At 44.0% G+C, this 23,336-nt stretch overlaps 5 protein-coding genes across 8 annotated transcripts; 4 read left to right on the forward strand and 1 right to left on the reverse strand.

The window, feature by feature from the left end:
* The first annotated feature begins 472 nt into the window (after positions 1-472).
* Positions 473-8,273, forward strand: LOC102713053 (PHD finger protein At3g20280). Of its 2 annotated transcripts, XR_005811111.1 has the most exons (5): positions 473-1,093; positions 4,158-4,479; positions 5,319-7,088; positions 7,685-7,815; positions 7,969-8,273. XR_005811111.1 is itself a non-coding variant. In XM_040520798.1 (4 exons), exons 1-3 carry the CDS (start codon positions 740-742, stop codon positions 7,058-7,060), a joined length of 2,418 nt encoding a protein of 805 aa, XP_040376732.1. In that variant the 5' UTR covers positions 473-739; the 3' UTR covers positions 7,061-7,088; positions 7,969-8,273. The 2 variants fall into 2 exon arrangements, 1 of the variants encoding a protein (XP_040376732.1); XM_040520798.1 differs by lacking the exon at positions 7,685-7,815.
* Positions 8,274-9,749: 1,476 nt separating this feature from the next.
* LOC102713333 (mavicyanin-like) lies at positions 9,750-10,699 on the reverse strand. Its single transcript, XM_006648934.3, has 2 exons — positions 10,434-10,699; positions 9,750-10,348 (listed from the first exon to the last, which is right to left on the reverse strand). The coding sequence occupies exons 1-2, from the start codon at positions 10,600-10,602 to the stop codon at positions 9,987-9,989; spliced, it is 531 nt and encodes a 176-aa protein (XP_006648997.3). The 5' UTR covers positions 10,603-10,699; the 3' UTR covers positions 9,750-9,986.
* Positions 10,700-11,753: 1,054 nt separating this feature from the next.
* On the forward strand, positions 11,754-16,015 carry LOC102699470 (65-kDa microtubule-associated protein 1-like). Of its 3 annotated transcripts, none has more exons than XM_006647742.3 (10): positions 11,754-11,939; positions 12,540-12,721; positions 12,832-13,035; positions 13,439-13,696; positions 13,811-14,026; positions 14,134-14,289; positions 14,403-14,714; positions 14,802-14,889; positions 15,069-15,217; positions 15,412-16,015. In XM_006647742.3, the coding sequence occupies exons 2-10, from the start codon at positions 12,668-12,670 to the stop codon at positions 15,733-15,735; spliced, it is 1,761 nt and encodes a 586-aa protein (XP_006647805.1). In that variant the 5' UTR covers positions 11,754-11,939; positions 12,540-12,667; the 3' UTR covers positions 15,736-16,015. The 3 variants fall into 3 exon arrangements, with proteins under 3 accessions (XP_006647805.1, XP_015688807.1, XP_040377368.1); XM_015833321.2 differs by having other exon boundaries at positions 11,807-11,824; XM_040521434.1 differs by lacking the exon at positions 11,754-11,939 and having other exon boundaries at positions 12,222-12,721.
* A 1,154-nt stretch (positions 16,016-17,169) lies between these two features.
* LOC102713606 (protein-tyrosine-phosphatase IBR5-like) lies at positions 17,170-20,613 on the forward strand. Its single transcript, XM_040520288.1, has 5 exons — positions 17,170-17,558; positions 18,838-18,937; positions 19,283-19,340; positions 19,419-19,525; positions 19,974-20,613. The coding sequence occupies exons 1-5, from the start codon at positions 17,319-17,321 to the stop codon at positions 20,273-20,275; spliced, it is 807 nt and encodes a 268-aa protein (XP_040376222.1). The 5' UTR covers positions 17,170-17,318; the 3' UTR covers positions 20,276-20,613.
* A 256-nt stretch (positions 20,614-20,869) lies between these two features.
* LOC102713882 lies at positions 20,870-22,159 on the forward strand. Its single transcript, XM_040520287.1, has 2 exons — positions 20,870-21,391; positions 21,529-22,159. Exons 1-2 carry the CDS (start codon positions 20,980-20,982, stop codon positions 21,981-21,983), a joined length of 867 nt encoding a protein of 288 aa, XP_040376221.1. The 5' UTR covers positions 20,870-20,979; the 3' UTR covers positions 21,984-22,159.
* The last annotated feature ends 1,177 nt before the right edge of the window (positions 22,160-23,336 follow it).

The following is a 23,336-nucleotide window of genomic DNA, read 5'->3' on the forward strand; positions in this document are numbered from 1 at the left end:
TCATACTTAATAGGTTTAACTTTGGAAAATTTGGTCACACTTAATAAGTCGGGACCCCCCCCCCCCCCGATTATTCATTATTTGTTAAACCACGTTTCCCTCGTAATACTCCTGTAAATAAAGTGTTGACAACTCAGAACCCGAGTTTAAGTTAAGCCCATCCTCCAAGAGGCCCACTAACCCCAGTCCACTCTACACCCCCAGCCCCCATCCCCCAGCGGCCCAAAGCTCTCCCTGCACGCAAAAGCCCACCTACCCAGCCAGCGGCATCCACACGCCGCCCGACCCGAACCCGCATCCACGCCGTCCATCCGGTCTCCACCCAACCCAACCCAACTCCGCCACCCACCAAGCAAAATCCCCCACAAAAAGAAAAAGAGAGAAAAAGACACCTCCCGTGCTCTGCTCGCTGCGTTCTGCTACGACTAGCCTACCCTCTTGTATCTCTCTCTCTCTCTGCGCACCCCTAGTCTTCCCCGAAAACTCCACCCCCCCTCGCCTCGTTCCGCCTCGCCCATCTCGTCTCACCGCCACCATCTATCGGCTCCCTCCCTCCTTTCTCGCCCCCCTTCCAAACTCTAATTGAGCGCGAAACGGTGGACGCGTTTGAATTGGCGCGCTGTCCCGGACCTTCTGGAACCTTCTCGAGGCTTCCCGCGGCCTCGCGGCATCTCGCTCCTAGGGTTTTATCCCCTTCCCCCCCTTGGTCGGCGCGGGAGGGGCGGGGGTGGTGTGTGCTATGGGGGACGCCGCGGCGGCGTCGCCCCCGGCGGCCCTGGGGAAGCGGCGGCGCGGGGACGGCGAGGGGCTGCGGCGCGTGGCGGAGATCGTGATGGTGCTCGCCGCCGCCGGCGAGGTGCGGGGCGGGAGGGAGCCGACGGCCGCGGAGCGGGCGCTCGCCGCGGAGGCGAGGCAGAGGCTGGCCGCGGTCGTCGCCGAGGGGGCGGTGCGGCCCAAGGATCTGTTCCCCGGGGAGGCCGTGCGCGCGCTCGTCGAGGATCTCGGGCTCAACAGGGCCAGGGATCCCGCCGCCATGGGGTTCCGCCCACCCAAGGCTTCCATTGCCGACAGGCTGATGCTTACTAAGCGCAAGGTTTGGTAACTCTCAATTTTTTTTACGCTTGAACCAGTTTTAAAGCCTTACAATGAACTGGCACCTGTGAGAATTCTCCTGTATTGTTGAATTTTGTTAGCTTGCATGACACATGCTATAGCATGTGAATTCTGCTCTGTAGATGGTTACTATTGTCTGGTTGCCTAGAAAACAGCTCATGTATTGGCATGCTTCTTATAATCCTTGCAGTTTGGACTGATTGGGTCTGTTTGCGTTCCTAGTGGTGCTGCTCACTAGATAAATTTACTTTACATCGACAGGTTTTGAGTATATATCTATCTTCGTGTTAAGTGACGGAGAAAATGCTTTATATGCCACTCAAAATTCATGAGTTCCTTATTATGGGAAAAATTGTTTCATTACATCAAAAGATCCTGACTTCTCAAATATACCACAGAAATTCATCGGTACACAATATCATCCAAATTTCCCATGTTAGGCATATACTAGTATGTTGCCTTCTTGTTGTTTCTGTTTTTTCTTATGCCAAATAATCCAATGAAAAAGATGGTTTTGCCCTTGCAATGGATCTGCGTATCCTGGACTGGATTTGCACACTGCTGCTGTTTGCTGTTGAACATATGAGGGATATGGTGCTGCTACCGAAGTGTACTATTCTTCTCAAAAAAGAGGGATGTGCCATCAAAATTACTAGCTTGCTTATCCAAAGAACTAAGAAAAGTTCAGGATTTTTTTCCACTGCTTTCCATCTGATCGATGCCCATGTGTGGGCCAGTAGCGCCTGGTATGGGAATAGTGACATGAGCTCATCTCATCTGTAAGCATCAGCAGGGAGCTGCTGTATTGATCACCTTCTTGATTTGGGGCACTACAGAGCAGAGCAGCCCACAGGCCTGGTGTCCACCACATTCGCCTTCGCCTCTGCAGCATGCTGGAAGGGTGGTGGTAGGGGTGGTTGGATTGCAACACTCTGCACACGCATGCTTTTATAGCCACATCTGCAATATTCCTGGTGGCTGGTGTTTTCCATTTTGCTGCTAGCTGACGAGGTTGCTGTCTAGCACCATGATGTGGAGGGATCCTTCTAGGGCTAGCAGTGAGCTGAATGAACTAAAGTGAAATTTAGTTCATTTAGTTGGACTAGGGTGGACCAAAGAATACCCATTTGTCAGCCCACAGTCCCACACTCAGTCACCCATCCCTAACTTATGTGAAGCCTAGAGCAAGGTCAATTGTATAGCCAACTGTTAGCTATAAAAATGGCAGCTACAGACAATTTAATAGCTCACCCATACAATAGTTAGCTAACTATATCATTATTAATACTTGCCCCACCTCCCTCTCACACTAACTCAATGAGTCCGTGCAGCAGTTGGCTACAAATTTGTAGTCTGCTTTTCTTCTCTCTCCACCTAAGCACAAATCTGACGTGTCAATTCTTATAGTCCATGTACATCCCTTATTGTGCTCGCTCATACTCAGAAGGGGAGAGAGAGCAAGGGTTGTTTTGACAGTTATTACGGTAGAGTGCCTCCAACTCAAAAGTCAAAAATGGTAAAAAAAGAGATAAACTTTGGATGTTATTGAAATGTACACTAATTTTCAGTGGTACACCAATTCTCCTTTCCTTATATGCCACTGTGAAGCTGCTATCATCCTTTTAGGATGCTGTATAATGATGTACAAAAGTATGGAATTGGCTCTTATCGGATGAGGAGGTGGTGGTCACTTGGTGGGGTCAGCCATCAGCGAAACGTGGCTGAGGGATAATGTCAATGTCATGTGGCTGCTCCAGCTCTCCAGCAAGAGCAGCAGCTGTCACCGTGCAAGATCTTGCTAATCTTGTGAGTGACTGTGGTTGGATGCTAATTAATCTTAACTATGTCTGCTACTCATGTGGCTGCTCCAGTTGTCCAGCAAAAGCAGCAGCTGCCACCGTGTAAGATCTTGCTGATCTTGTGACTTGTGAGTGACTGCATGGTTGGATGCTAACTAATGTTAACTATGTCTGGCATTCTGGGTACAATCCATAATTGAGCAGATGAGCACCAAGAATACCTGGCCAGCTCTCTGCCCCTTTGTCAGCTTCATATAGGTCCTTCCCTCTGACGATCCCCTTGCCTGATCCCAGCCCTTTGTTCGTGTTGGCTTGCTCCCTTGCCTTTTGTCGTGGCCTCTTCGATACTATAGGAGAGCAGGACGGCGTCATACACATGGTGGGTGGAAGAGAAGCTGCAACTGACTTCCAGCCTTTATCTGCAGTATATGGGTGGCATTCTCCTGCTTCGGTTTCTTTATTGGTGATCTTGAGGCCATGTGATGGGAAGCATGTGTTGCAAATGTGTGCTGCTTCTCAGAGCTTTGAGTGGTCTGATGATGGGTTCATGCATGCATGCATGGCATGTTGTTGAGGAGCAGAGTGGCACCGCCCAGCCTATGCCAACAGGGGCCCATGTGAAAGATGGTCAAGAAGAGGAGAAGACAAATGATAGTTTTGCCATTTTCTTGAAGGAAGAAAAAACCATATGCCACTTCTTAGATTCTCATTCTAGGATTTTCCACTCTTCTAGATCTAATTAATAATTTGCTACTCACTTGGTGTGGTTGATCTATGAACTGCCGCTTGATGGCATATAAGGGGATCTGGGAATGACAATTTTCCAGTGGCATATAAGGGAACAAATGAACTTGGTTGCCAGGTTAAGAATTTCCTGTAAGCGATTCCTTTCTATTTTCATAATTGTAGGAGTAGCATGAATTTGAACTTAGTGTCATCATAGGTTTGTTTTGGTTCAGCTTACCATTTCTATGTATGTGTTTCTTTGAGATCACTTTATTACTAAATTGATGCGATTGTACTTCTCAGCATTGAGTGTTTTCACTTCGGATTTCAGTTATGAATTATGCTTTCTTCTGAATTGAGTCAGGTTGCTAATTTTATCACCATTAATTAGCCATTATAAACTTATGCACATTAATCTTGTTGTGATCTGGCGCGTTCACCCCGATTGTCTGGTCTATGCATTTTTTTGTACATTCGCCAAGTGACATTTTTCCTTTTTTCTTTTATCCCTAATTCCAGATGGAAGAAGTCAAGGAAGCTCCAGTACAGCCAACGATGAGTACAGCTCAAACAATTATCTCAAGTGGCACAACTGACTTCCAAGGTCTGCATGGAGCTCCCAAATTTGCTGTTGGAGCTCCTAGGAATCCACCAGCTATTGCGGCATTGCCTGCTACTGCTCCAGTGACTTCTGCTTCCCTCGTTACCTTGAAACCACCTGGATCCTCTCCTGTGAAATCAGTAAACAACCCTTCAGTTGTTTCAATGCCCTATACGGCTCCATCACATCTTAAATCAGATAAAGGAGTTAATGCTCCTCCTAATCTAGTACGCACTGGAGGTACTGCTCCATATATCTACACCATCAATTATACATTTATGTTTTGAGTATTCACATTTTTTATCCATCAATCTTTCCATCTAATTATAAGTAAGATGATTGCTTGGTTCTCTTCTGGAAGATTGTGTAATCATTTTGGAGACAACCTCATATGTGAATGTTTTGCTACACGAATTTGCTTATAGCATTGGTGGTAAATGGTCTACAGTGGGAAGCTGCCGAGCAGGGTTCAAATCCTGTTTTTGCACAAAAAAAGGTCACTCGTTGATCCCCCAAAAACATGGGTCAAGAATCGACCTATGGAAGGTGAGCTCTCATTTATGGGCAAGGCTCTCAGGGCACAGGTTAAGGCCCAACCCATAGGGCTGTGGTTCCCTGTGCAGATCAGCTTTCATGGCCTTTCTAGGCCCTGGTTTTGGGTGCTTTTTCTTAATTGAAATACCTTGGGGGAGGTCTTTCCATTTGGCGCCGACTTTTTTAATGTTTTACTACCGTTCTCTTGGAATTTCAAACCAAAGTATCCTTTTCCTGGACACGTGGAGTTTGATTATCCAGAAGTGCAAAAAAAAAAAATGTATAAACTGGAAACTGATCATTTCATTTTTTATGATTTCCAATTTGGATGCAGAGTGGATATAGAAACTACTAAGCTATTCGTTGTGTATCATTTATATCTTTCACTAACCTCTTTCCTTGGGTATATCTGTTCGTACTTGCTTAGAATGCCAATTTCTTTCTTGAGTCTAAAAGTACTGTACATTTGTACTCCTGATTATGTAAAAGATATTCTCTTTGATTCTCCTAGCTCAGAAACTAATCAGCCATTTTTCCCACTGCAGCAACCTTTGGCCACTTGAACAAATCATTTCATGATACATCTGCTAGGTCCAATCTTAACGCTGTGCAGAGTTCCACTCAGGTGGTGAAAAATCAGGACATAAAGACAGTATCAGTTGATGCTACAGCAGGAAACCCTCTTCCAGGTCATCATGCTACACCAAGTGTGTTACCTGTTCCTTCAAAACCTACTTTTGCTAACCACAATGAAATAGCGAAGAATGTTCAGCGTGTTTTGCATCAACCAGCTAATCATCCTAGCTGGATTCCACCATCAACTGAGTATATGTGTTCTCATTTAGATTGTCAAATATGCAAAGTTGCTATCATGGATATGGAAAGTTTGCTTGTTTGTGATGCTTGCGAGAAAGGGGCACACTTGAAATGCCTTCAGCATTATGGTAATAAAGGTGTTCCTAAAGCCGAGTGGCATTGTCCAACATGCCTGACAAAGAGTAAGGGCAGGCCTCTGCCAGCGAAATATGGCAAGGTTACAAGAACTGCCGTGGAACCAAAGGCGGCTCCCCCACCTGCTGGAACACAGATCTCTTCGCAAGGAGCAGCAGAAAATATTATTGTGAAGGAAAATCACCAAAAAGTGGCTGTAAATGGTAATATTCTGAATCAAAACTCCACGCAAGCTGTCAGTGCTGTACACAGCAGTACTGTTTTGGCTCTAGGTGTTACAGCTGCTGGTGCACAACAACAGCCGCTTGCTACATCTAGACCTCCAGAAGGAAATTTACAGAATGACGCAACCTTATCTAGTGAAAAGGCAGTGAATGTGGAGCCTTGCAGTAGCATTGCACATCATAATGAAAAACCCCCTGATGAACTACAGAGCAGAGGACTGCCTGCGAACAGTACGACTGGAACTCAATTAGGAAAATCTCCTAATGAGGAGGTTTCGAGTGTATTAGCGTCAGGTATTGTGGATTCAACAAATGATAACTTGCATGAGCAGAAATCTCATGAAATTTCTAGGGAAAAATGTCCAGACAACTCTTCTATTGTTGCTTCTGAAGCAAATATCAAGTTAAAAGCAGACTGTGAGCTCATCTTGGGAGATGTGGAAATGGTTAATAATGATATACCAATGGATCAAACCAACAGTGTTGACACTGAAGATAAGCCTAGTACTCAAGAAATCACTGAAGCACATACAATGAAAGCTGTGGAGGTGAGCATCAATACTGGAATACAAATGAACCAGGGTGACAGTGTTGCCACCGAAGAGAATCTCCACAAGGAAGCAACCTCTGATCCACATGTAATCAGTGATGTGGCAACCACTACTAATGCTGGAACACCAATATGTCCAAGCAACAACATTGCCATTGAAGAAAAGTCCCAGTTTGATGTAGTTTCCGAGATACATACATCCAAAGATACAAAAATGAGCATTAACACTGCCACTTCAATAGATCAAAACATCAATATTGCCACAGAAGAAAACCCATTGCCTGAATCAATTTCTGTAACTGAGGATGCTGACATATGCACTGATTCTGGAATACCAACAAATCAAACAGGTGAAACTAATGGATTGGATGAAAATGGCAGAAAGGAACATCCCACCGGAGAAATAGATGAATGCAAATCTGACAATAGTGCAATGCCAGATATGGTTAGCACCCTACCGATAACATCAAATGGAGCGATGCATTCAAAGGATGAAGCTGTATGTGGCCATCAAGGTGAAATTGTGCACTGCAGCGCAGCTGCAAGACAGGAAGACAATTAGATTCCGTTGCTTCTAATTCCATTTTCAGGTGTGTTTTGAATCTACCCAGTTACTAATTATCGTGCTAGATTGCTAGCTGCGCTATTAGTTCTTTTTCCAGTATCAGTAAAAGCTCCTATAGAACATGAGAATCCTTTTTCCAGTTTCTGTAGAAAATGTACTTACCTATGAATTCCTGGGTTCCAAAATAGCCTTAAAATCGGTTGTTCCCTTGTTATTTTAAGTAGGGTTTATACTATCTCTTAAAGTAATACATCTGATTTTTTTTTCATGTGGTTCAATCATGGCAGTGTTCTTTTTGTTAGATGAAGATTATTTGATTTTTGTGATAGCTATTTTAGATATAAATAATGTAATTAACTACTATAAAGTTGAGAAACTATTTTAGAAATGTAAGATGATAAACTTCTAATAGAAACTTTTTGTAAAAATACACTTTAGCAATTCGGGAAGGAAGCGTGCGCACAAAAGCTGACAAATAATCCGGCTAAAAAGAACGCAGTCATCCATAACCATTTTTCATTGCTGCTTGTTTTTCCTCAAGTTCTAGAGTTTAAACTCTTTGGCTGGCCTTTCGCAAATTCAACGATTTGTAACTGACCATAGATTCATCTGTTTTTACAGATGCGATCATGATGAATCCACCTGTAGTTCGGTTAGTGCCTAGAATAGCTTCAGTGATTAACCATGCTGTCAACATTCTTTTGGACCAGTCATTGTAAGTTCATCATGTGCTGCTGGCCATTTCCCATGAGGTTTGTGCTACCCTCTACCTCTAAAAGCCCTTCAAAATTAATTGAGCATCTGGTTGGGAAACTATAGTGAGATAAAGCGCAACACATATTATCACTTCAACCAAGTTTTTTTGCATTTTGTGTTGACATATGGTGCCATTTAAACTTGCGCAGTGTCTACTTGGAGTTGCTGGAATCAGTGTACGCACATGAGGGTTGGCCCCATTGATGTTGTTACTTTACAATAGTTCCTTCGGCTATCACTCCTAGCTCTGTAGTTTCTCTGTCCTGTCTGCTCCTCTGTGCTCATCTTATAAAGGCTGTAATTACATAGGATTTGGTTGAGTGATTGATAGGTTATTATGTTGTAATGATAATCTTTACCGTTCACCATCGGGGCCAGTGCAAGGTGCACCGGTGTTCTCGATTGTCTGAAAATACCTGCGAATCTTTTAGCTTGTCTTTTCAGTGTTCCAGTTTTTTGCCTGTTCCGAAAGGCTACCTGTCAGTAACGGCCAGAGAACGCAGGGCCGCAGGGGACACGTCCACTGGGTATGTGAACTGGTTGCCAGTTGCGACGCGCCGACGGAAACTGCGGAAGGTGCCAGGTAAGTGTTCACATTCATCCTCAGCACGCGTGGGACAATACGGCTTCAATTACGTATTTCTAATCTTCTGTTGCCAATTTTCAGATATCGTCAGTCTTACACTCCTTGCAGTTTATAGGTGGGATTGGTTGGTTTTTTTTTAGAAAAAATCCAAACGTCATATTTGCAAATGAAAAATAATATGTGAGTATAACTTTGATATACGTGTTCTTAGTGATCTAAAATTAATGTTGGAAAATAAACTATAGTAATTTTTTTTAAAAAAATCCACTTTAAATTTAAGGCTAAAATTTTAAATTTTGGCTGTATAGCTTGCAGCTGCATGCTTGCGTGTCTTGCTACCTAGTGCGAATTTGCTACCAGTACGAAACTAGAGGCTTGTTCCTGGTGGTAAGAACCGCATGAGCCTCGTGAGGGAATTGGGATTTAGGGGGTGTTTAGATGAGGTGTCACATTGGATGTTTGGACACTAATTTAAAGTATTAAATATAGACTAATAAAAAAACTAATTTTATAAATGAGAGCTAATCTGCTAGACGAGTTTTTAAAGTCTAATTAATTCATAATTAGCAAACGTTTACTATAGGATCACATAGGCTAATCATGGATTAATTAGGCTTAATAGATTCGTCTCGCGAATTAGTTCAAGGTTATGAAATGGTTTTATAATTAGTTTATTTTTAATACTTTAAATTAGTATCTAAATATTCGATGTGACAAAGCCCTTCGTTTCCGAACAGCACCTTAATCCTCGGCTAGGTACGTCCGTACGTCTCTTTAAAAGGCTGGTAGGGTATGTTGTAGCTATGGGCCTCTGCGGTACATAGCGTCTTTGGAAGGCTGGTAGGTAGGAAATGTTATAGCTCTCGCATACACGTCTTTAGAAGACTGGTAGGATATGTTGTAGCTCTGGCTTACACAACAGTGTGTGTGGGCATCTTTATTGTATACAACGCAATATCTTACCGAGGTTCTACTTCGTTCCATATTATAAAACTTTCTAGGATGACTAGATTCATTCATGTATTAATGTATATATTTTGTATATATGTTTAGATTCATTAGCACATAAATAAATCGAGTCAATGGTAGAAAAGTCTTATAATATGAAACGGAGAGAATATAATATAATCTTCACAAGGTATAATAGCAAGGATAGGTATTAAGACGAGCCCCACCGGTACAAATGACAATGCGACCAGAGGAGGGATGTAAAAAAAAGATTATTATTTTTATTTTAATTCTTACGGTTAGGTTATATATGTGTATGAGTATCTCATTCTAAAGACTAGGATAAGAACTATTTTCAAAATGTATATTGCTAGCTTTATGGTGCTATAAGTAATACTATACTACATACCGTGGACGTTCTTACAGCGCGTCGACTTGTTCTCTATTAGGTGAGGCTTCAAAACAAAAGAAAAAAAAAGAAGAAAAAACCTAGTACGAATTACGGGGTAGAGAAAGCCAGTAAATTTATTCACGAGAGTAAGCTATGCGAACTGCCGAGCATACGCAACACATGCGTATTGCCGTCAGAAACGGATGGAACGTACACGGCGTGCTCTACGATCATATATATACTCATATTGCCATGAACAGGAGGCACCACACGCAGGCCGAGCACAGCAAAACGCACGCCCGCTGCGTCGCGGCTCCTCGCCCGCCGCGGGATGCCCACGGCGTCGGCGCTGGTGCCGGAGCGGCGGCTCGGCCGTGATCCTTCCCCAGTACTACCGGAGTCCGCACGTCGACGCGCAGCTTCAGCCCGCTGCCGCACTTGGCGGCGTCGGCGCTGACGAAGTACCTCGAGCCTTCGCCGTCGAGGGCGACGCGGGTGAGCCCGTCCGTGTACGTCCCGACGGGGCTCCCGGCGTCGCACGACTCGAACTCCTCCTCGCCGCCGACCTCCGCGACGCCGCCGTCCTCCGCCGAGTACGCGAACCCTGACAGGACAGCAACACACACGGCGCGTTCGGCGCCAATTGTTCAGCTCAGAAACCGAAGAGAGACCGACCAGCATGGACTTACAGAGGACGTCTCCGACGGTGAAGAGCCTGTCCGCCGACCAGGCGAGGACGTCGGAGGCCACCGCCCACCCAGGGTCGCCTCCGACGACGTGGTGACGGCGGACGGGGGCCGCCGCTGCGCCAGCGGTGACGAGCAGGAGGAGGACGCCGGCGGCGGTGACAACGGCCATGCCGTCGTACCGTGCGTACGCGCAGACGGGAGGATCGGAGGGGAGGGGGACGCGCGGTGCGGTATGCTGTTTCTTGCCGCGAGTGTCGCACGATGGATGGCAAGCGGCCACGCGCATCGACGCATCGTTGCTTTAGGCTAGAACTAATGTCTCGAACCAACCAGTCCGATCGATCGTTCACGAGAATGGTAGGTTACATCGATCCGTAAAAACGGACGGAGAATGGTAGGTTTAAAACCTGGCTGTTCTGGCAATGTCCTACCTGCTTAATTTCATGTACTTGCTCCGGCCAAAAAATCTTCATTTTTTAAGCATATTGCACGTGTATCTTTATACAAGTTTGCTATTTGTCAATCACTTAAAAGTTTTTAATTTATTAATTAATTTTTTTGTGCATTTGATTTGCTTGAAAATCTATGTTTGTTGCCCACGTGCTAACTTTTTTTTAGTTTTCTTCGTTACCGTCTGATTTGAATCCAACATCTCACAAAATCTATTGGTAAATTCAGTTTTTTAAGCGATTGACTAATAGGTGGCCCCATCTATGTAAAGCTAAAAAACTAAAATATTCTTTACTTTCTGAAACGTTGTATATTTATTTCATATTTTTAGATTTCAATGTATCTGTCCTCTAATTTACCAAAATCCAAAAAAAAACTAATTAAAGAAAATAAAGTTTTCATGGGATAACCAAGACAAGTCAAAAGGATTCTTGTTAGAATGATGATAGTGACAAATGTGCAGTATTTAACCAACCGGCGAACACTTTTTCCTTTTTCCTTGATTTAAACGAGCGAATAATTTATTCGATGGTCAGAACGTTACATGAACTAGCAGACAAGTCCTAGTACTAATACAAATGTGCACCTACGCTGAAAAATGCTTGGAGAGCTCATGGCGCGGTCAGTTGTTCAAACAAACAAACTTCTAGCTTCTGATGAGTCAAATTTGGTCAACGTTGGGATGCCAGCGAGGCCCATTTCGCGCCTCGTGTCTCGAGCCCCATCCTCCGATGGCCGCGTCGTCACATCGGACGGTCGAGACACCGCCACGTGGCGCTCGGTGACACGCTGGCCACTCCACTCGAGTCCACTGCCGCAGCAGCGACTCTCTCAGTCACAGGTCTCTCACTCTGCTACTCTACTCCTCCCTGTCGCCGGTGACCTCTCAGCCACGCCACCGCCACCGCCTCTCAGGGACGGCGACGGCGACGGCGACGCCGGTGAGATCTCTCTCCTTTGCCGCCTCCGGCCCCAGTGCCACTGGCCGCCACATCCCCCGGCGGCGTCCGCATCCGGCAACCGCTGTCCTTCGTCCGTCTTCGCGTGGGGGCCCCGGTAAGCCATGAGCGCCGCCGCTCGTGGCGGCGAGATCTGGTCATCTGGTGCTTGATTCGGATGAGCGGAGGGTTTCGTGTTGGTGCGTAGTCTAAGGAGCGGCCTTGCATTGAGCTGGGTGGGCGGCGGCCGGATTCGTTTGTCTGTCTCTACCACTGGTTTGGTTATTCTCGATGGTTCCAGTGGTTATTTTTTCTCTCTTCGGAATTTCCGAAGAACTTCATCCAGTGGTCGTCGACCTGAGCGTTGTTTGTAGTTATAGATTTGTGCGAGCTACCTGCTCAGCGGAGGTGTTTTCGATGCAGTGATTGCTCTATTTGAATTAACGATTTTGGCTGCATTTCACCGTGGATTTGTTTAGGTTGAGACTGTTAAAACTCCCAAATATTGAGCTGTTTTTTTTTGTTGTTTTTGTGTGGAAGTAACGGTTTTTGTTTAGTTTACTTGGCCCATTAGCTGTTTGTGCGATGAACAGTTAATAGTTTCTGTCGATTCATGGGGGAATATGAATATATGATGTTCAGTAGAACGAGTTGGAATGCCAGTTATATGTGTCCTGCTCTCACCTTATACTCGTACCTGACTAATTCAAATGCTCAGCTTGGCAGATTGGGATCGACTAAGCATTGGCTTTTGTAAGTTTGGAAGTACATTTCACGTTGCTTTTGCCTTGAGCAAGAGTTTTATCAAATCATACAGCTCCGACAAAAAGATTCACCTATTCCAGAATGGCTGTTTTGCCCCGTGAAACATCGTGTGGGTCATTGCTGCAAAAACTGCAGGTACGTGTATGAACTGCTCCATACGTGTTCATGTCACTCATAAGAGATGAAGTTTTTAGCTTGTGTATTTGTGCTCAAGTACTGGTTCTTTTCTGTTTCTGAACTATCAGTCGGTGTGGGATGAAGTTGGTGAAAACGAGGATGACCGGGACAAGGTTCTATTTCAGCTGGACCAGGAGTGTTTGGATGTCTATAAGAGGAAAGTTGATCAGGCAATCAAATCGAGGGATCTTCTTCTCCAGGCACTGGATTACTCGAAGACAGAGCTTGCCAGGCTTGCTTCTTCCCTTGGTGAAAAATCCATAGAAAGAAATGTAAGGGAATATTTGCGTCTTCTTCAGTGCTCTTAGGCTAATTTTTGTCAGAAGTAATTCTGGGAACGAATAAGGCATGCACGATTTATTAAATTTTTCAGTATTTAAAGAAATACTGATTAACAATCAACTTTAGTATGGTTCCGTGTCATTGTGTTTCTTGCATCTCGACTTACCAGTTCTGCCACACTAGAGTATGTTTTGGTGTTAACTGATGACCCTACTAGTACTTCGATACAAGTTCAGCAAAAAATGCAGTTGGTATTTTAGTAATTGTGTGCAAGCTCTCTTGAAACTAATGATTATAGTTATAGGATCTGGTATTGTAGTTCAGAAATCAGAGTGCTAAATTTATTGTGCTTAAAGGTAGTCATGCAAAAGTGACAATGTTTGATCCACGCAGCCTGAGAAAACGGCACGGACTATCAAGGAACAACTAACGGCTATAGCTCCAACACTTGAACAATTGGGCAAGAAGAAAAAGGAAAGAATAAAGGAATTAGCTAATATACAGTCAAGAATCGAGCAAATACGTGGTGAGATTGCTGGTACTCTCGAGATAGGCCAGCAAGTGCCACTACCACCAATTAATGAGGATGACTTGACAATTCAGAAGCTTCAAGAGTTTCAGTCTCAGCTTCGAGAGCTTGAGAAAGAGAAGGTACGCTACAAACTTGTCTGTTTCATTTGGTTTTCAGAAGCAACATATATTGCTTGGTGATTTCTGTATCATTGGTTCATAGAGACTATATATATGTTTCCCTGAATATCGCAGAGTCGTAGGCTGGAGAAGGTTCTTGAGCATGTTGGTACGATACATGATCTATGCAATGTACTTGGGATGGATTTTTCTAGAACAATAACTGAAGTCCATAGCAGTCTAGATGACTCTATTGGTAACGAACACAAGAACATTAGCAATGACACCCTGTCAAAACTTGATAAGACCATTGCTACTCTTAATGAGGACAAAAGGTTGAGGCTTAAGAAGGTAACTCATATTTTCCTTCTTCCAGTTTTGTACTTAGCAACCAAAAGTCATTCTCATCCTGCATGAGCATTGGGCAATCTCATGTATAATTTACACTGTTTGTTCAGCTTCATGAGCTTGCCACTCAACTCAATGATCTATGGGATCTTATGGATACTCCGATGGAAGAAAGGAGCTTGTTTGATCATGTTTCCTGCAATATAACAGCAACAGTTGAGGAAGTCACAAATCTTGAAGCACTTGCTATTGATGTAATTGATCAAGTGAGTCACGCAATATGCTAATTGACCTTTTGTTGGAACACCTTCAGCATCCCTTTTATATATATATATTTTATTTCTCGTTTGATCTTGACCTTCATTACCCTATATTTCAGGCTCAGACTGAGGTTGAAAGGTTGGATCAGCTAAAATACAGCAAGATGAAAGAAATAGCCTTTAAGAAGCAATCCATACTGGAAGATATTTATGCTAGCACTCATGTGGTATTGGACACAGCAGTTGCCCATGAGAAATTACAGGCGCTGATTGAATCAGGGAACATGGAACCTTCACAACTGATCGCCGACATGGATAGTCAGATACTGAAAGCAAAAGACGAAGCTCTGAGCAGAAAAGAAATATTAGATAAAGTTGAGAGATGGATATCTTCATGTGAGGAGGAAAGCTGGCTTGAAGACTATAGCCGAGTATGCTTGTTCTGACTACTGTGAACCATGTTTAGCCCACCTATACTCTAAAGCTATGAAGTACTGATCATGAATTTCCTTTTGCAGGATGACAACAGGTATAACTCAGGCCGAGGTGCTCACCTGAATCTCAAACGTGCAGAGAAGGCCCGTATTCTAGTCAGCAAGATTCCAGGTGCCTACTGTGGTGCATAAGTAAAAAAAGTTTTTGCAGTAAATGATAATTTTAAGCTTTCCTATCCAAGCTAAGACTCAAGAACAGCTGATTTCGGGCATAATGCAGCATCAGCTAACTCTTTTCTCCTGTAAGTATTATTTTTCCTTTTCGTTGCTAACGAGAGCAATTTTTTTTAGCCCTTGTTGAAACTCTGATGGCTAAGACGAGAGCTTGGGAAGAAAATCACAGCCTGCCATTTATGTACGACGGTGTTTCTCTTCTAGCAATGCTGGATGAGTATGTCACTCTTCGGCGAGAGAGGGAAGAGGAGAAGAAAATGATGCGGGTTAGTGACGCTTCCTTTGCTAAACAATTAGAAGCTTCTTAGTATTGATTGGATATAGCATCTAAAAGCAATTCGCCCTTGTTAACAAGGATTCTATGCCGGTACCATTCATCCATGCTTCTATCAAAGATCAAATAATGCTCAGATGTTGCAATTGGGTATCAAATACCTTTTCTACTTTGTTTAAATTCCAGGAACAAAAGCGCCACACGGAGCAGCTGCTGAACATCGACCGTGAGGGCCCATTTGGAACACGGGTCAATCCCTATAGAGTGACTAGCGCAAAGAAGGTGGCTGGCACAAAATCCAATGGTGGTTCATCAAATGGCACCCCAGGCAGAAGACTATCAATCAACAACCAGCTGAACGAGAGCAAGAATGCTCGATCTGCTGGCAAGGATGACAAGAAAGGCGCATCGAAGAACACAGCAACTTCCCTGAAAGAAGCAGCTGCAGACAAGGAGGTTGACTCATCCGCCGAAAACTTTGACGCTGATCCAGTTTCTGGCTCGACATGATCTCAATGTGGTATAGATGAATGCTGGTTTCTGTCTTTTTTTTGACACCCTCTACTGCGTTCGTTGTAATATCTTGTTAGGTTTTAGACCTGTTCTTTTTTCCCCTGATACCATTGTTGACTGCTGGACTGCTGTCTGCTGGTTAGTGCTAGTGGAGTAGTGGGTGTTCTAACATCTACGTGTAGGCAGTTGCATTTGCTGTCTAGTTCTAATATTATCCTCCGAAGTAAAATAGCCGCTTGCAAATTTTGTTGTTTTACAGGTCTGCTCGGTGCAATGTTACGCCTCGTCTTTTCGCTTGTGTTTATGCTTATAAGCTAAGATTTGAATTTTTAATCTTAAATTTAGAGTTGATTTTAGGGTTTTTTTCACCGAAATTTAATTTTGAGCCTTAACTTTTAGATCGCCAAAAATATATAGAAAAAATTATTTATAAATTATTTTCTGTTAATAAATATATCGTTTGATATTTTACATTAAAAAACCAAACAATCACCTCCTTCGCGTCCGGTTTGGTATGACCTCGTCATGGCACTAATTCTCAGCCCTTTGCCATTGCTGAAATCTTAAATTACTTTTTTCTTTAAAATATTCTAAGTTGCCCAATACAAAGAAATAACATAACATGGTGTATATTGTTCTCCTTTACTACCATCAGATGGCAAGAATTTGAATTTACTTGGCTGTGCACCTCCAATTTGGATGTAGAAGCTGGTTTTTAATCCATTTTCTAAGAAATGAACTTGAATTCACTTAATCTATTGTCTCCAATTTTCACCCTTATTTTTTCACTTTTGCTTATTCTTATAAGTCAAAATTTAAATTTTTAGCCTTAATTTTGGAGATGATTTGTGGTTTTTTCACCGAACTTTATTTTTCAGCTTTGACTTTAGATCGCTAAGAATACATATATACGGAGTAAATTTCTTCAGAAATTATTTTTTTTCTTTTGTAAATATGCCGTTGGCTTTTTACATGAAAAAAAACAAGCAATCACCTCCTATGAGAATCTTCGGTTGTAAAATTCAAAATTATACTAAAAGTCAGAAGTAAAAAAACTTATTTTTTTTAGATTTTCATCCATTACTTCTCAAAATCTTGAACTCTTCCACACATGGAATATAGCTTGAAACAAATTATCCACTCATTATTGTCTCAAATTATCTAAAAGATTATGCGAATAAATTACATATTTTTTTAACAAAAAAGCTATTAGGAAAATATATTCTTAAGACATGTAGCAAAATATTTTCTTATTAATGTTAATTAATCTATGCTAAGCCAGCTAGAAATGTCATGTTTTGCGACGGAGGGAGCACACGCAATCCGACCAACCTCGTACGCCGCCGCCCTGACCGCCGAGACAATCTCATCCGTCAAAATCCACGTCACCGGCTCACACCACCTTTTGCCCAATCAAATCAAATCACGGACTTCAAACACACAACCCCACAAAAAAAAAAAAGGCAATTCCCAACCCTTCTTTGATCCCTTCCTCCAAGCGCGCGCGCCGCCGCCGCTGGACCACCGCACCACCGGCCGATCGAGCGTAGCGCCGCGGGCGGGCTGGCGGAAGAGCCGAGATGAGGAAGCGGGAGAGGGAGAACCCCTGCGAGATCTGCGGGCACTACCACAAAAGCGAGGAAGGGGAGAGGTGCGGGGTCTGCGGCCACCGGTCGGGGCCTGTGGCGGGGGAGTCCCCGGCGAGGCTGGACGCCGCCTTCCCCGCCGAGGTCCTCAGGGGCTTCCTCTTCCTCGGCAGCTACAACGACGCCTGCCGCTCCGAGGTCCTCAAGACGCTCGGCATCACCCACATCCTCAACGTGCGTAATGTGCCCCGTGCTGCCCCCCCCCCCCCCCCCCCCCCGTGATCCAATCGTTCCTATTTTGATTTGTTTCGCGTGATGAGGTAGAATATTTCGAAGTTGTGCGGTTTTGTGAAGGGTGAGATGTTGAAGGAAGAATTGGTCAGATAATTTGGTCTGCCATTCGTATGATTTCAGTAAAAGCTGGGCCAATCTGGTCTTTTTATCTAAAAAAATTTGCTCGGCCCTATTGCTTGCAGAAAAACTGAAACAAGCATGAAGGATGGGCCACTGCATTGCATTGTTACACATCACTGTAGGACTGTACGCCTGCACCGTTTACTCTGATGACCTGTCTCTTCGGCTCTTCGCTAACAATGAAGCATGGTCTCCTCACCTGAGTGGGTTGCGTTTTTAATGAATGATTAACTTTTAAAAACAAGGAAAGCAATTGTTTAAAGAGTTTCTTTCGAGAAATTGAAGTGTCGAGGACTTGATTGACAGTGTATCCCTAGTAAAATTAACTGCATGGTGATAGATGATTCTCTTATGTTGCAAAATTTGTTTAAACCATAATTACAATTGACAAGTAGGTGAGGTTGATAACTAGTTCATGATAGATGGAAGTAGATTCTACTCCTTTGAATTCTAACGACCGCCATATTTTATGGATGATGTTCATCATTTGCTCATCATGGATTCTGGCTGCTTGTTTGAGTTAATTTCTCTTCTGGTCAGCCTATAGGCATGAAAGTTGTAACACTTATGTTAATTTATTGCCAGGAATGACTATGGCGTCATGGCGTTATGTTTGTAGTCCATGAACTTTACATATGTCTTCTTTACTAGGTATTCCTTCCGTTTTATAATGTACGACTTTTTAGTCTTTGTCTAGATTCATATGAATACTAATGAATCTAGACATATACATAAATAATATATATCTATCAATAGATGAATCTAGATAATGCTAGAAAGTCATACGATATAAAGCGGAGGTAGCATTATTTATTCACAAGTGAGAAGCAGAGAAGTTTGAAAAAAAAAGCAGAAATAAAGAAGAGAAGTTTTGGAACATTTTGTAGTTTAGAACTGTTAGTACCATAGCCTTCCTCATTTTAGATATATTAGTGTGATAAATTGATATAAGTGTAGTAGTGTGATAAATTGATATAGGTGTAGTACCTACATATGTTACAATTTCACTGGTCTCTATTGTTTAGAAGTTAATCGTGCTTGCATTGTTCTCATATTTCAATTTGATAACTGAAGATTAACTATATTAATTTATTTACAGACTGTCCCAGACAGTCAAAATCTCTTCCGGAATTCGTTCACTTATCGTTGCATTCAGGGTGAGAGGAACTTGGATTTTGATGGTGCAAATACATTTTTAGGTAAAATCCATGTTATTCTTTGCTACTCTTCTAGCTAGGCTTTCAATGGCCTCATCTTTTTGCTTATGATTGTAAACCAAAATTTGAATTTTAAAACTTAAATTCAGAGTTGATTTTGAGTTTTTTCATCGAAGTTTATTTTCCAGCCTTTTCCTTTAAATTGTTGAGTAAGGACACATATATAGTTCTTGAGCCTGCTGAATGCCCATCAATCTTTCCAGTAGCGCTGAACCAATGAAAAATGCTTTTCTGCAATAGGAAATATACTGTACTTTGCTTCTTCAGTCATTAGCTAAGAAACTAATGGTGGATGTTGTCTCATTGTTTCCCTGTCTTCCCTTGCAGAACAGTGCGAAAGGGACACATCACGGGTTCTTGTCCACTGTATGTCTGGAAAAAACAGGTGCTTGTGTGTTGTGTAATTTCTATTAGCAGTTATGTTGTTAGATTGATTAATACTTGGCTGGAACAAAATTTTCAGGTCTGCAGCTATTGTAATAGGCTTCTTGATGAAATCCAGGGGATGGAGACTTGCACAGTGTTACCAATGGGTGAAAGACCGGCGACCACAGGTGCAACTGACAGATGGTACGGTTCCAATTCCATTCCCTATAGTTTATCTCCTCTTTCATGCCTGAAGTTTTTTTGCCAATCCCCTGGTGAAAGTTTTGTTGCATGAATCATAGAGGACACGTATACTGTACTATGTGCTTGGGAAGATGCTTTACAAGGAAAAAAACAGACTTTTTTTACCAGATAGGATGTAGTATTAGTGATTGATAGGGGCCTATATGGGCTCTTGAATTTACATAGGTAAGCTTTGGGAGCTTGTCTTAGATGGGTGCTTCATGTTGTGGCTCAACTTCACAAGCTCCTCGTGAGCACCTATGCATTGTAGACCCCAGTACTTATCATTTTTTCTCATAGTTTTCTCCTTTCGTTTTTCAAAGAACGTAATGAAATGATGTCTATCATGATCAATCCAAAGGTGTTATCATGATTCATGAGCTAACAATAACCTGCTTGTTATATACAGCTTCGCAGCATCAGCTCGTTGAGTATGAGCAAAAGCTTTTTGGACCCAGTGTTGAGACGCCTGCTCAACCATCGGCTCCAACTGAATCATTTCCTCCTCTTGGATCTGGTTTCCCAAAACCAGCAGGTGACGTCCAAGCACCCGTATTCAACCAGCAGCCTGCCGCGTCCATCTTCGAGCGAGTCAGCGCAAGCAATGTTCCTAGTGATTTTACTTTTGGAGCAATGGAGGCCAACACTCCTATGGACAACAATGACACGGTCGCACCAACTTCAGCTGATAACCCGATGGACAGCTCATGACTCGTAATAGGACCTCACATGTTCAATCTCCTCTGTAGTGATTAGTGAATGAATATTACTGTCAGTCGTATCTAATATGAAAAGTGAGATGGTTCTCTAGAACGGATAAATTCGTCTGAGAAATGACCCTGTAGGATTATATGCTGTATACTGCCAATCATGACAAATGTACCTGTGCGTTTATATGCAATAGACTTGAGTTAAATTGTAATGGGGCCTCTTCTTCAGTTCCATGAGTGACCTTTGTTCTTGAAACTTGTCATTACATTCGCATCGTGATGTGAGAAAGTATAATGTATCTGGACGCAGCATCGGCCGCCACTGTTAAGTGTTAACACCAGGTCACCTTCATGCAATGATAATCGCTTCCTGTTTCTCACAGGCTTCCTTACGTATGCGGCAACCAATTTCGATTCTGGAACCTTACGTATGTGACAGTCCCTGATATGGAGATGCATCTAGACGTACATAACTCGCCAGGTTCACTGCACCTGGACGTTGTAAAGACCAACGAACCTAGACGCGCCAAGCGCTCGCCCGCCGAGACATATATAAAACCGCCTCCTTCTCCAACAAGAGGCCAATCCACTAGAACTTGCAACTGCGAAAGGGAAACCAAGCACACGGCAACAAATCTTGTTCGCGACGCCGCGTCCACTCGTGCAGCCTGCTCGTTTTGATCGAGGCAAGCGCCGGCGTGTTCGATGGGAGCGGTGGAGCCGTCGGCGATGACGTACAAGAAGGCGACGGCGGGGCTGGACGAGGCGGCCAGGGCACGGCTACGAGGCCCGTTCGCTAGCGGCGCCGCGTCCCTCGGGCGTGCAGACGACGACGACCGCTTGGTGGACCTGGTGCACGAGTTCTACGACGGGCGCGGCGCCGCGGACGACGCCGTAGCGACGGAGGCCGCGCCGCCGCGGGGGCCTACCGGGTGGAAGGACGCGCTGCGCGAGGCGCTGGCGGACGCGATGTCCGACGCGGCGGGGGCACGGATCCGCGCCGAGGCCGAGCGCGCCGTCCGGGACGCGGGCCGCCCTGCAGGCGCCGCCGTTTACAACGGTGAGGTGGTCAGGAGGCGAGTCGTCGAACGGCTCCGCGCGCGAGGGTTCGATGCCGGTAAGCTCGTGCGAGCAATGCATGCAACTCGATCGCCAAACTGTAATCGAAGCAGTTTGCATCGTGTGCTAAGTAACACTGATTGAGATTAAGACCAATTCCGTGGTTAATCCTGCTCATGCATGCATCCCATTCAGGCGTGTGCAGGTCGTCGTGGGAAAGAACCGGCAGCGTCCCGGCGGGCGTCCACGAGTACGTGGACGTGGCGGCGGCGACTCGCTACATCGTCGAGGTGAACGTCGCCGCCGAGTTCGAGATCGCGAGGCCGAGCGCCGAGTACCAGGACCTCATCCTCTCCCTCCCACCGGTGCTCGTCGCGACTCCCGAGGCCTTCAGGCGGGTCGCCGCGGCAATGTGCGCCGCGGCGGCGGAGTCCATCCGTGGCGCCGGCATGCACCTGCCGCCGTGGCGGCGGGCGCGGTACGTGCAGGCCAAGTGGTCCGGCCCGTACGAGCGAGCGGCGGCGCCGGAAGGAGCTCGGACGGTGCAGTCCGGCGGCCGGAAGCGCTGCGGAATGGAGATTGGGCGCGGGGAGATGGCCATTGGAAAGGAGAGATTGGTGAGCATGAGACCATTCTTCAGAGGGCTGTGACTTGTGATTTTGTGTCATCAAGGTGAACTGCGTGGCGCATGTTCTCAAAAAGAGGGGAAAAAATGTGACGCCAGCTGTAGTTGAGGTGTTTTTTTTGTAAATGCCTGTACAATTGTACATTTTGGAAGGCTTCTTCAGCCGATAAAACTAAAGGGAATTAACGCTTCCATATTTTACCGTAGAACAATTTTATCATTTTTGAGAAAATATTGAAAGATATTATTTTTTTCTATATAAAATTTAGTACCTCTTAATACCTTAGATATTAGAAAAGATATCAAATTTTACATAGAAAACAGTGATACCTCATGATACTTATTCAAGAATTAGGAAAAATGCTCTTTACCGTATGATATTTTGATTTTTTGACTTGTACTTTAAATATTTATTTTTAAAAAAGATAGTGCTAATATTTAAAAAATATATTGTGTTTTAGGTATTAGTAGGGATAAAGAAGTCCTACAAAAATAAGTAATATCTAAAAATATCGAATGAGACGAATGATCAAAATTTATGTTTAAAAGTTAAATTATTTTGCCTTTAAAAACCAGAGACCTACCTACCTATTATCAGATTAGTTGGATCTAAGGAAAGATTACCATCCTTATCTTTTCGTTTTTGTTATGCTGATAAATTAATATTTAAATTTTTAACCTTTAAGTCAGAACTAATTTTGAAGTTTTTTATCGTGGTTTATTTTTCAACATTAGTTTTTAGATTTCTAAAAACAAATATATAAAAATTTTATTTATAAACTATTATTTGTTTGCGAATATGGCTTCCACCGACCAGTGAAAACGTGGTGTTAGTCCTCACTTGGGAAAAGACTGTGCCACTCAAATTCTGGCACACGCACTTTCGCCTGAAAAGCCTCTGGTTGACCATGAAACGGCCGGTTGGTTCCAGCCTGAATTGCGACTCGCGTGACTCAGGGATTCAGGGAGCACCAGACCCGGGTATTGCCTGCTCCACTATGAACCAACCAACCTTCTCTGTCCCAACGCCCAGAAACGAAGACCTAGTGCTCTGCATGTGACCAAAGGCATCACCACACTCATCGTGCAAAGACCCAGTCGTTGGCAGGCAAACTCGTCCGATGTTCGGCGATGCGCCACTACGTACAAAATGCAGTCGTGTGCAGTGCAGACCACTGCACACGAATTGGCAGGACATGAGTTGCCCGGCGGATAATTCGGGCAGTTTAGAGACAGACTAATCTCCCAGTGTCACGCTGCGATCGATACGCTAAACAAGTCGTCAGCGTCGCGACACGCCAGCGTCAGTGATGCATCCCAGAGGCGAAGGCGAAGGCGAAGGGAATTTTCGGCCGACGTAGCAGTGTGTGGCCGTGTC

Source organism: Oryza brachyantha, chromosome 2 (genome assembly GCF_000231095.2).
Source record: "Oryza brachyantha chromosome 2, ObraRS2, whole genome shotgun sequence".
NCBI classification, from domain to species: Eukaryota; Viridiplantae; Streptophyta; class Magnoliopsida; order Poales; family Poaceae; genus Oryza; species Oryza brachyantha.

What these genes read in the sequence shown, in the direction of transcription:
- LOC102713606 (XM_040520288.1), top strand. Translation starts at nt 17,319, where the DNA reads ATGAGGAAGCGGGAGAGGGAGAACCCCTGCGAGATCTGCGGGCACTAC. An exon ending in TGGTGCAAATACATTTTTAG is followed by an intron (nt 18,938 to 19,282) that starts GTAAAATCCATG and finishes CTTCCCTTGCAG; the next exon opens with AACAGTGCGAAAGGGACACA. An exon ending in ACAGGTGCAACTGACAGATG is followed by an intron (nt 19,526 to 19,973) that starts GTACGGTTCCAA and finishes TGTTATATACAG; the next exon opens with CTTCGCAGCATCAGCTCGTT.
- LOC102699470 (XM_006647742.3), top strand. Translation starts at nt 12,668, where the DNA reads ATGGCTGTTTTGCCCCGTGAAACATCGTGTGGGTCATTGCTGCAAAAA. An exon ending in AAAAATCCATAGAAAGAAAT is followed by an intron (nt 13,036 to 13,438) that starts GTAAGGGAATAT and finishes TGATCCACGCAG; the next exon opens with CCTGAGAAAACGGCACGGAC. An exon ending in GAGAGCTTGAGAAAGAGAAG is followed by an intron (nt 13,697 to 13,810) that starts GTACGCTACAAA and finishes TGAATATCGCAG; the next exon opens with AGTCGTAGGCTGGAGAAGGT.
- LOC102713882 (XM_040520287.1), top strand. Translation starts at nt 20,980, where the DNA reads ATGGGAGCGGTGGAGCCGTCGGCGATGACGTACAAGAAGGCGACGGCG. An exon ending in CGCGCGAGGGTTCGATGCCG is followed by an intron (nt 21,392 to 21,528) that starts GTAAGCTCGTGC and finishes CATCCCATTCAG; the next exon opens with GCGTGTGCAGGTCGTCGTGG.
- LOC102713053 (XM_040520798.1), top strand. Translation starts at nt 740, where the DNA reads ATGGGGGACGCCGCGGCGGCGTCGCCCCCGGCGGCCCTGGGGAAGCGG. An exon ending in TGATGCTTACTAAGCGCAAG is followed by an intron (nt 1,094 to 4,157) that starts GTTTGGTAACTC and finishes CCCTAATTCCAG; the next exon opens with ATGGAAGAAGTCAAGGAAGC. An exon ending in TAATCTAGTACGCACTGGAG is followed by an intron (nt 4,480 to 5,318) that starts GTACTGCTCCAT and finishes TTCCCACTGCAG; the next exon opens with CAACCTTTGGCCACTTGAAC.
- LOC102713333 (XM_006648934.3), bottom strand. Translation starts at nt 10,602, where the DNA reads ATGGCCGTTGTCACCGCCGCCGGCGTCCTCCTCCTGCTCGTCACCGCT. An exon ending in CACCGTCGGAGACGTCCTCT is followed by an intron (nt 10,349 to 10,433) that starts GTAAGTCCATGC and finishes CTGTCCTGTCAG; the next exon opens with GGTTCGCGTACTCGGCGGAG.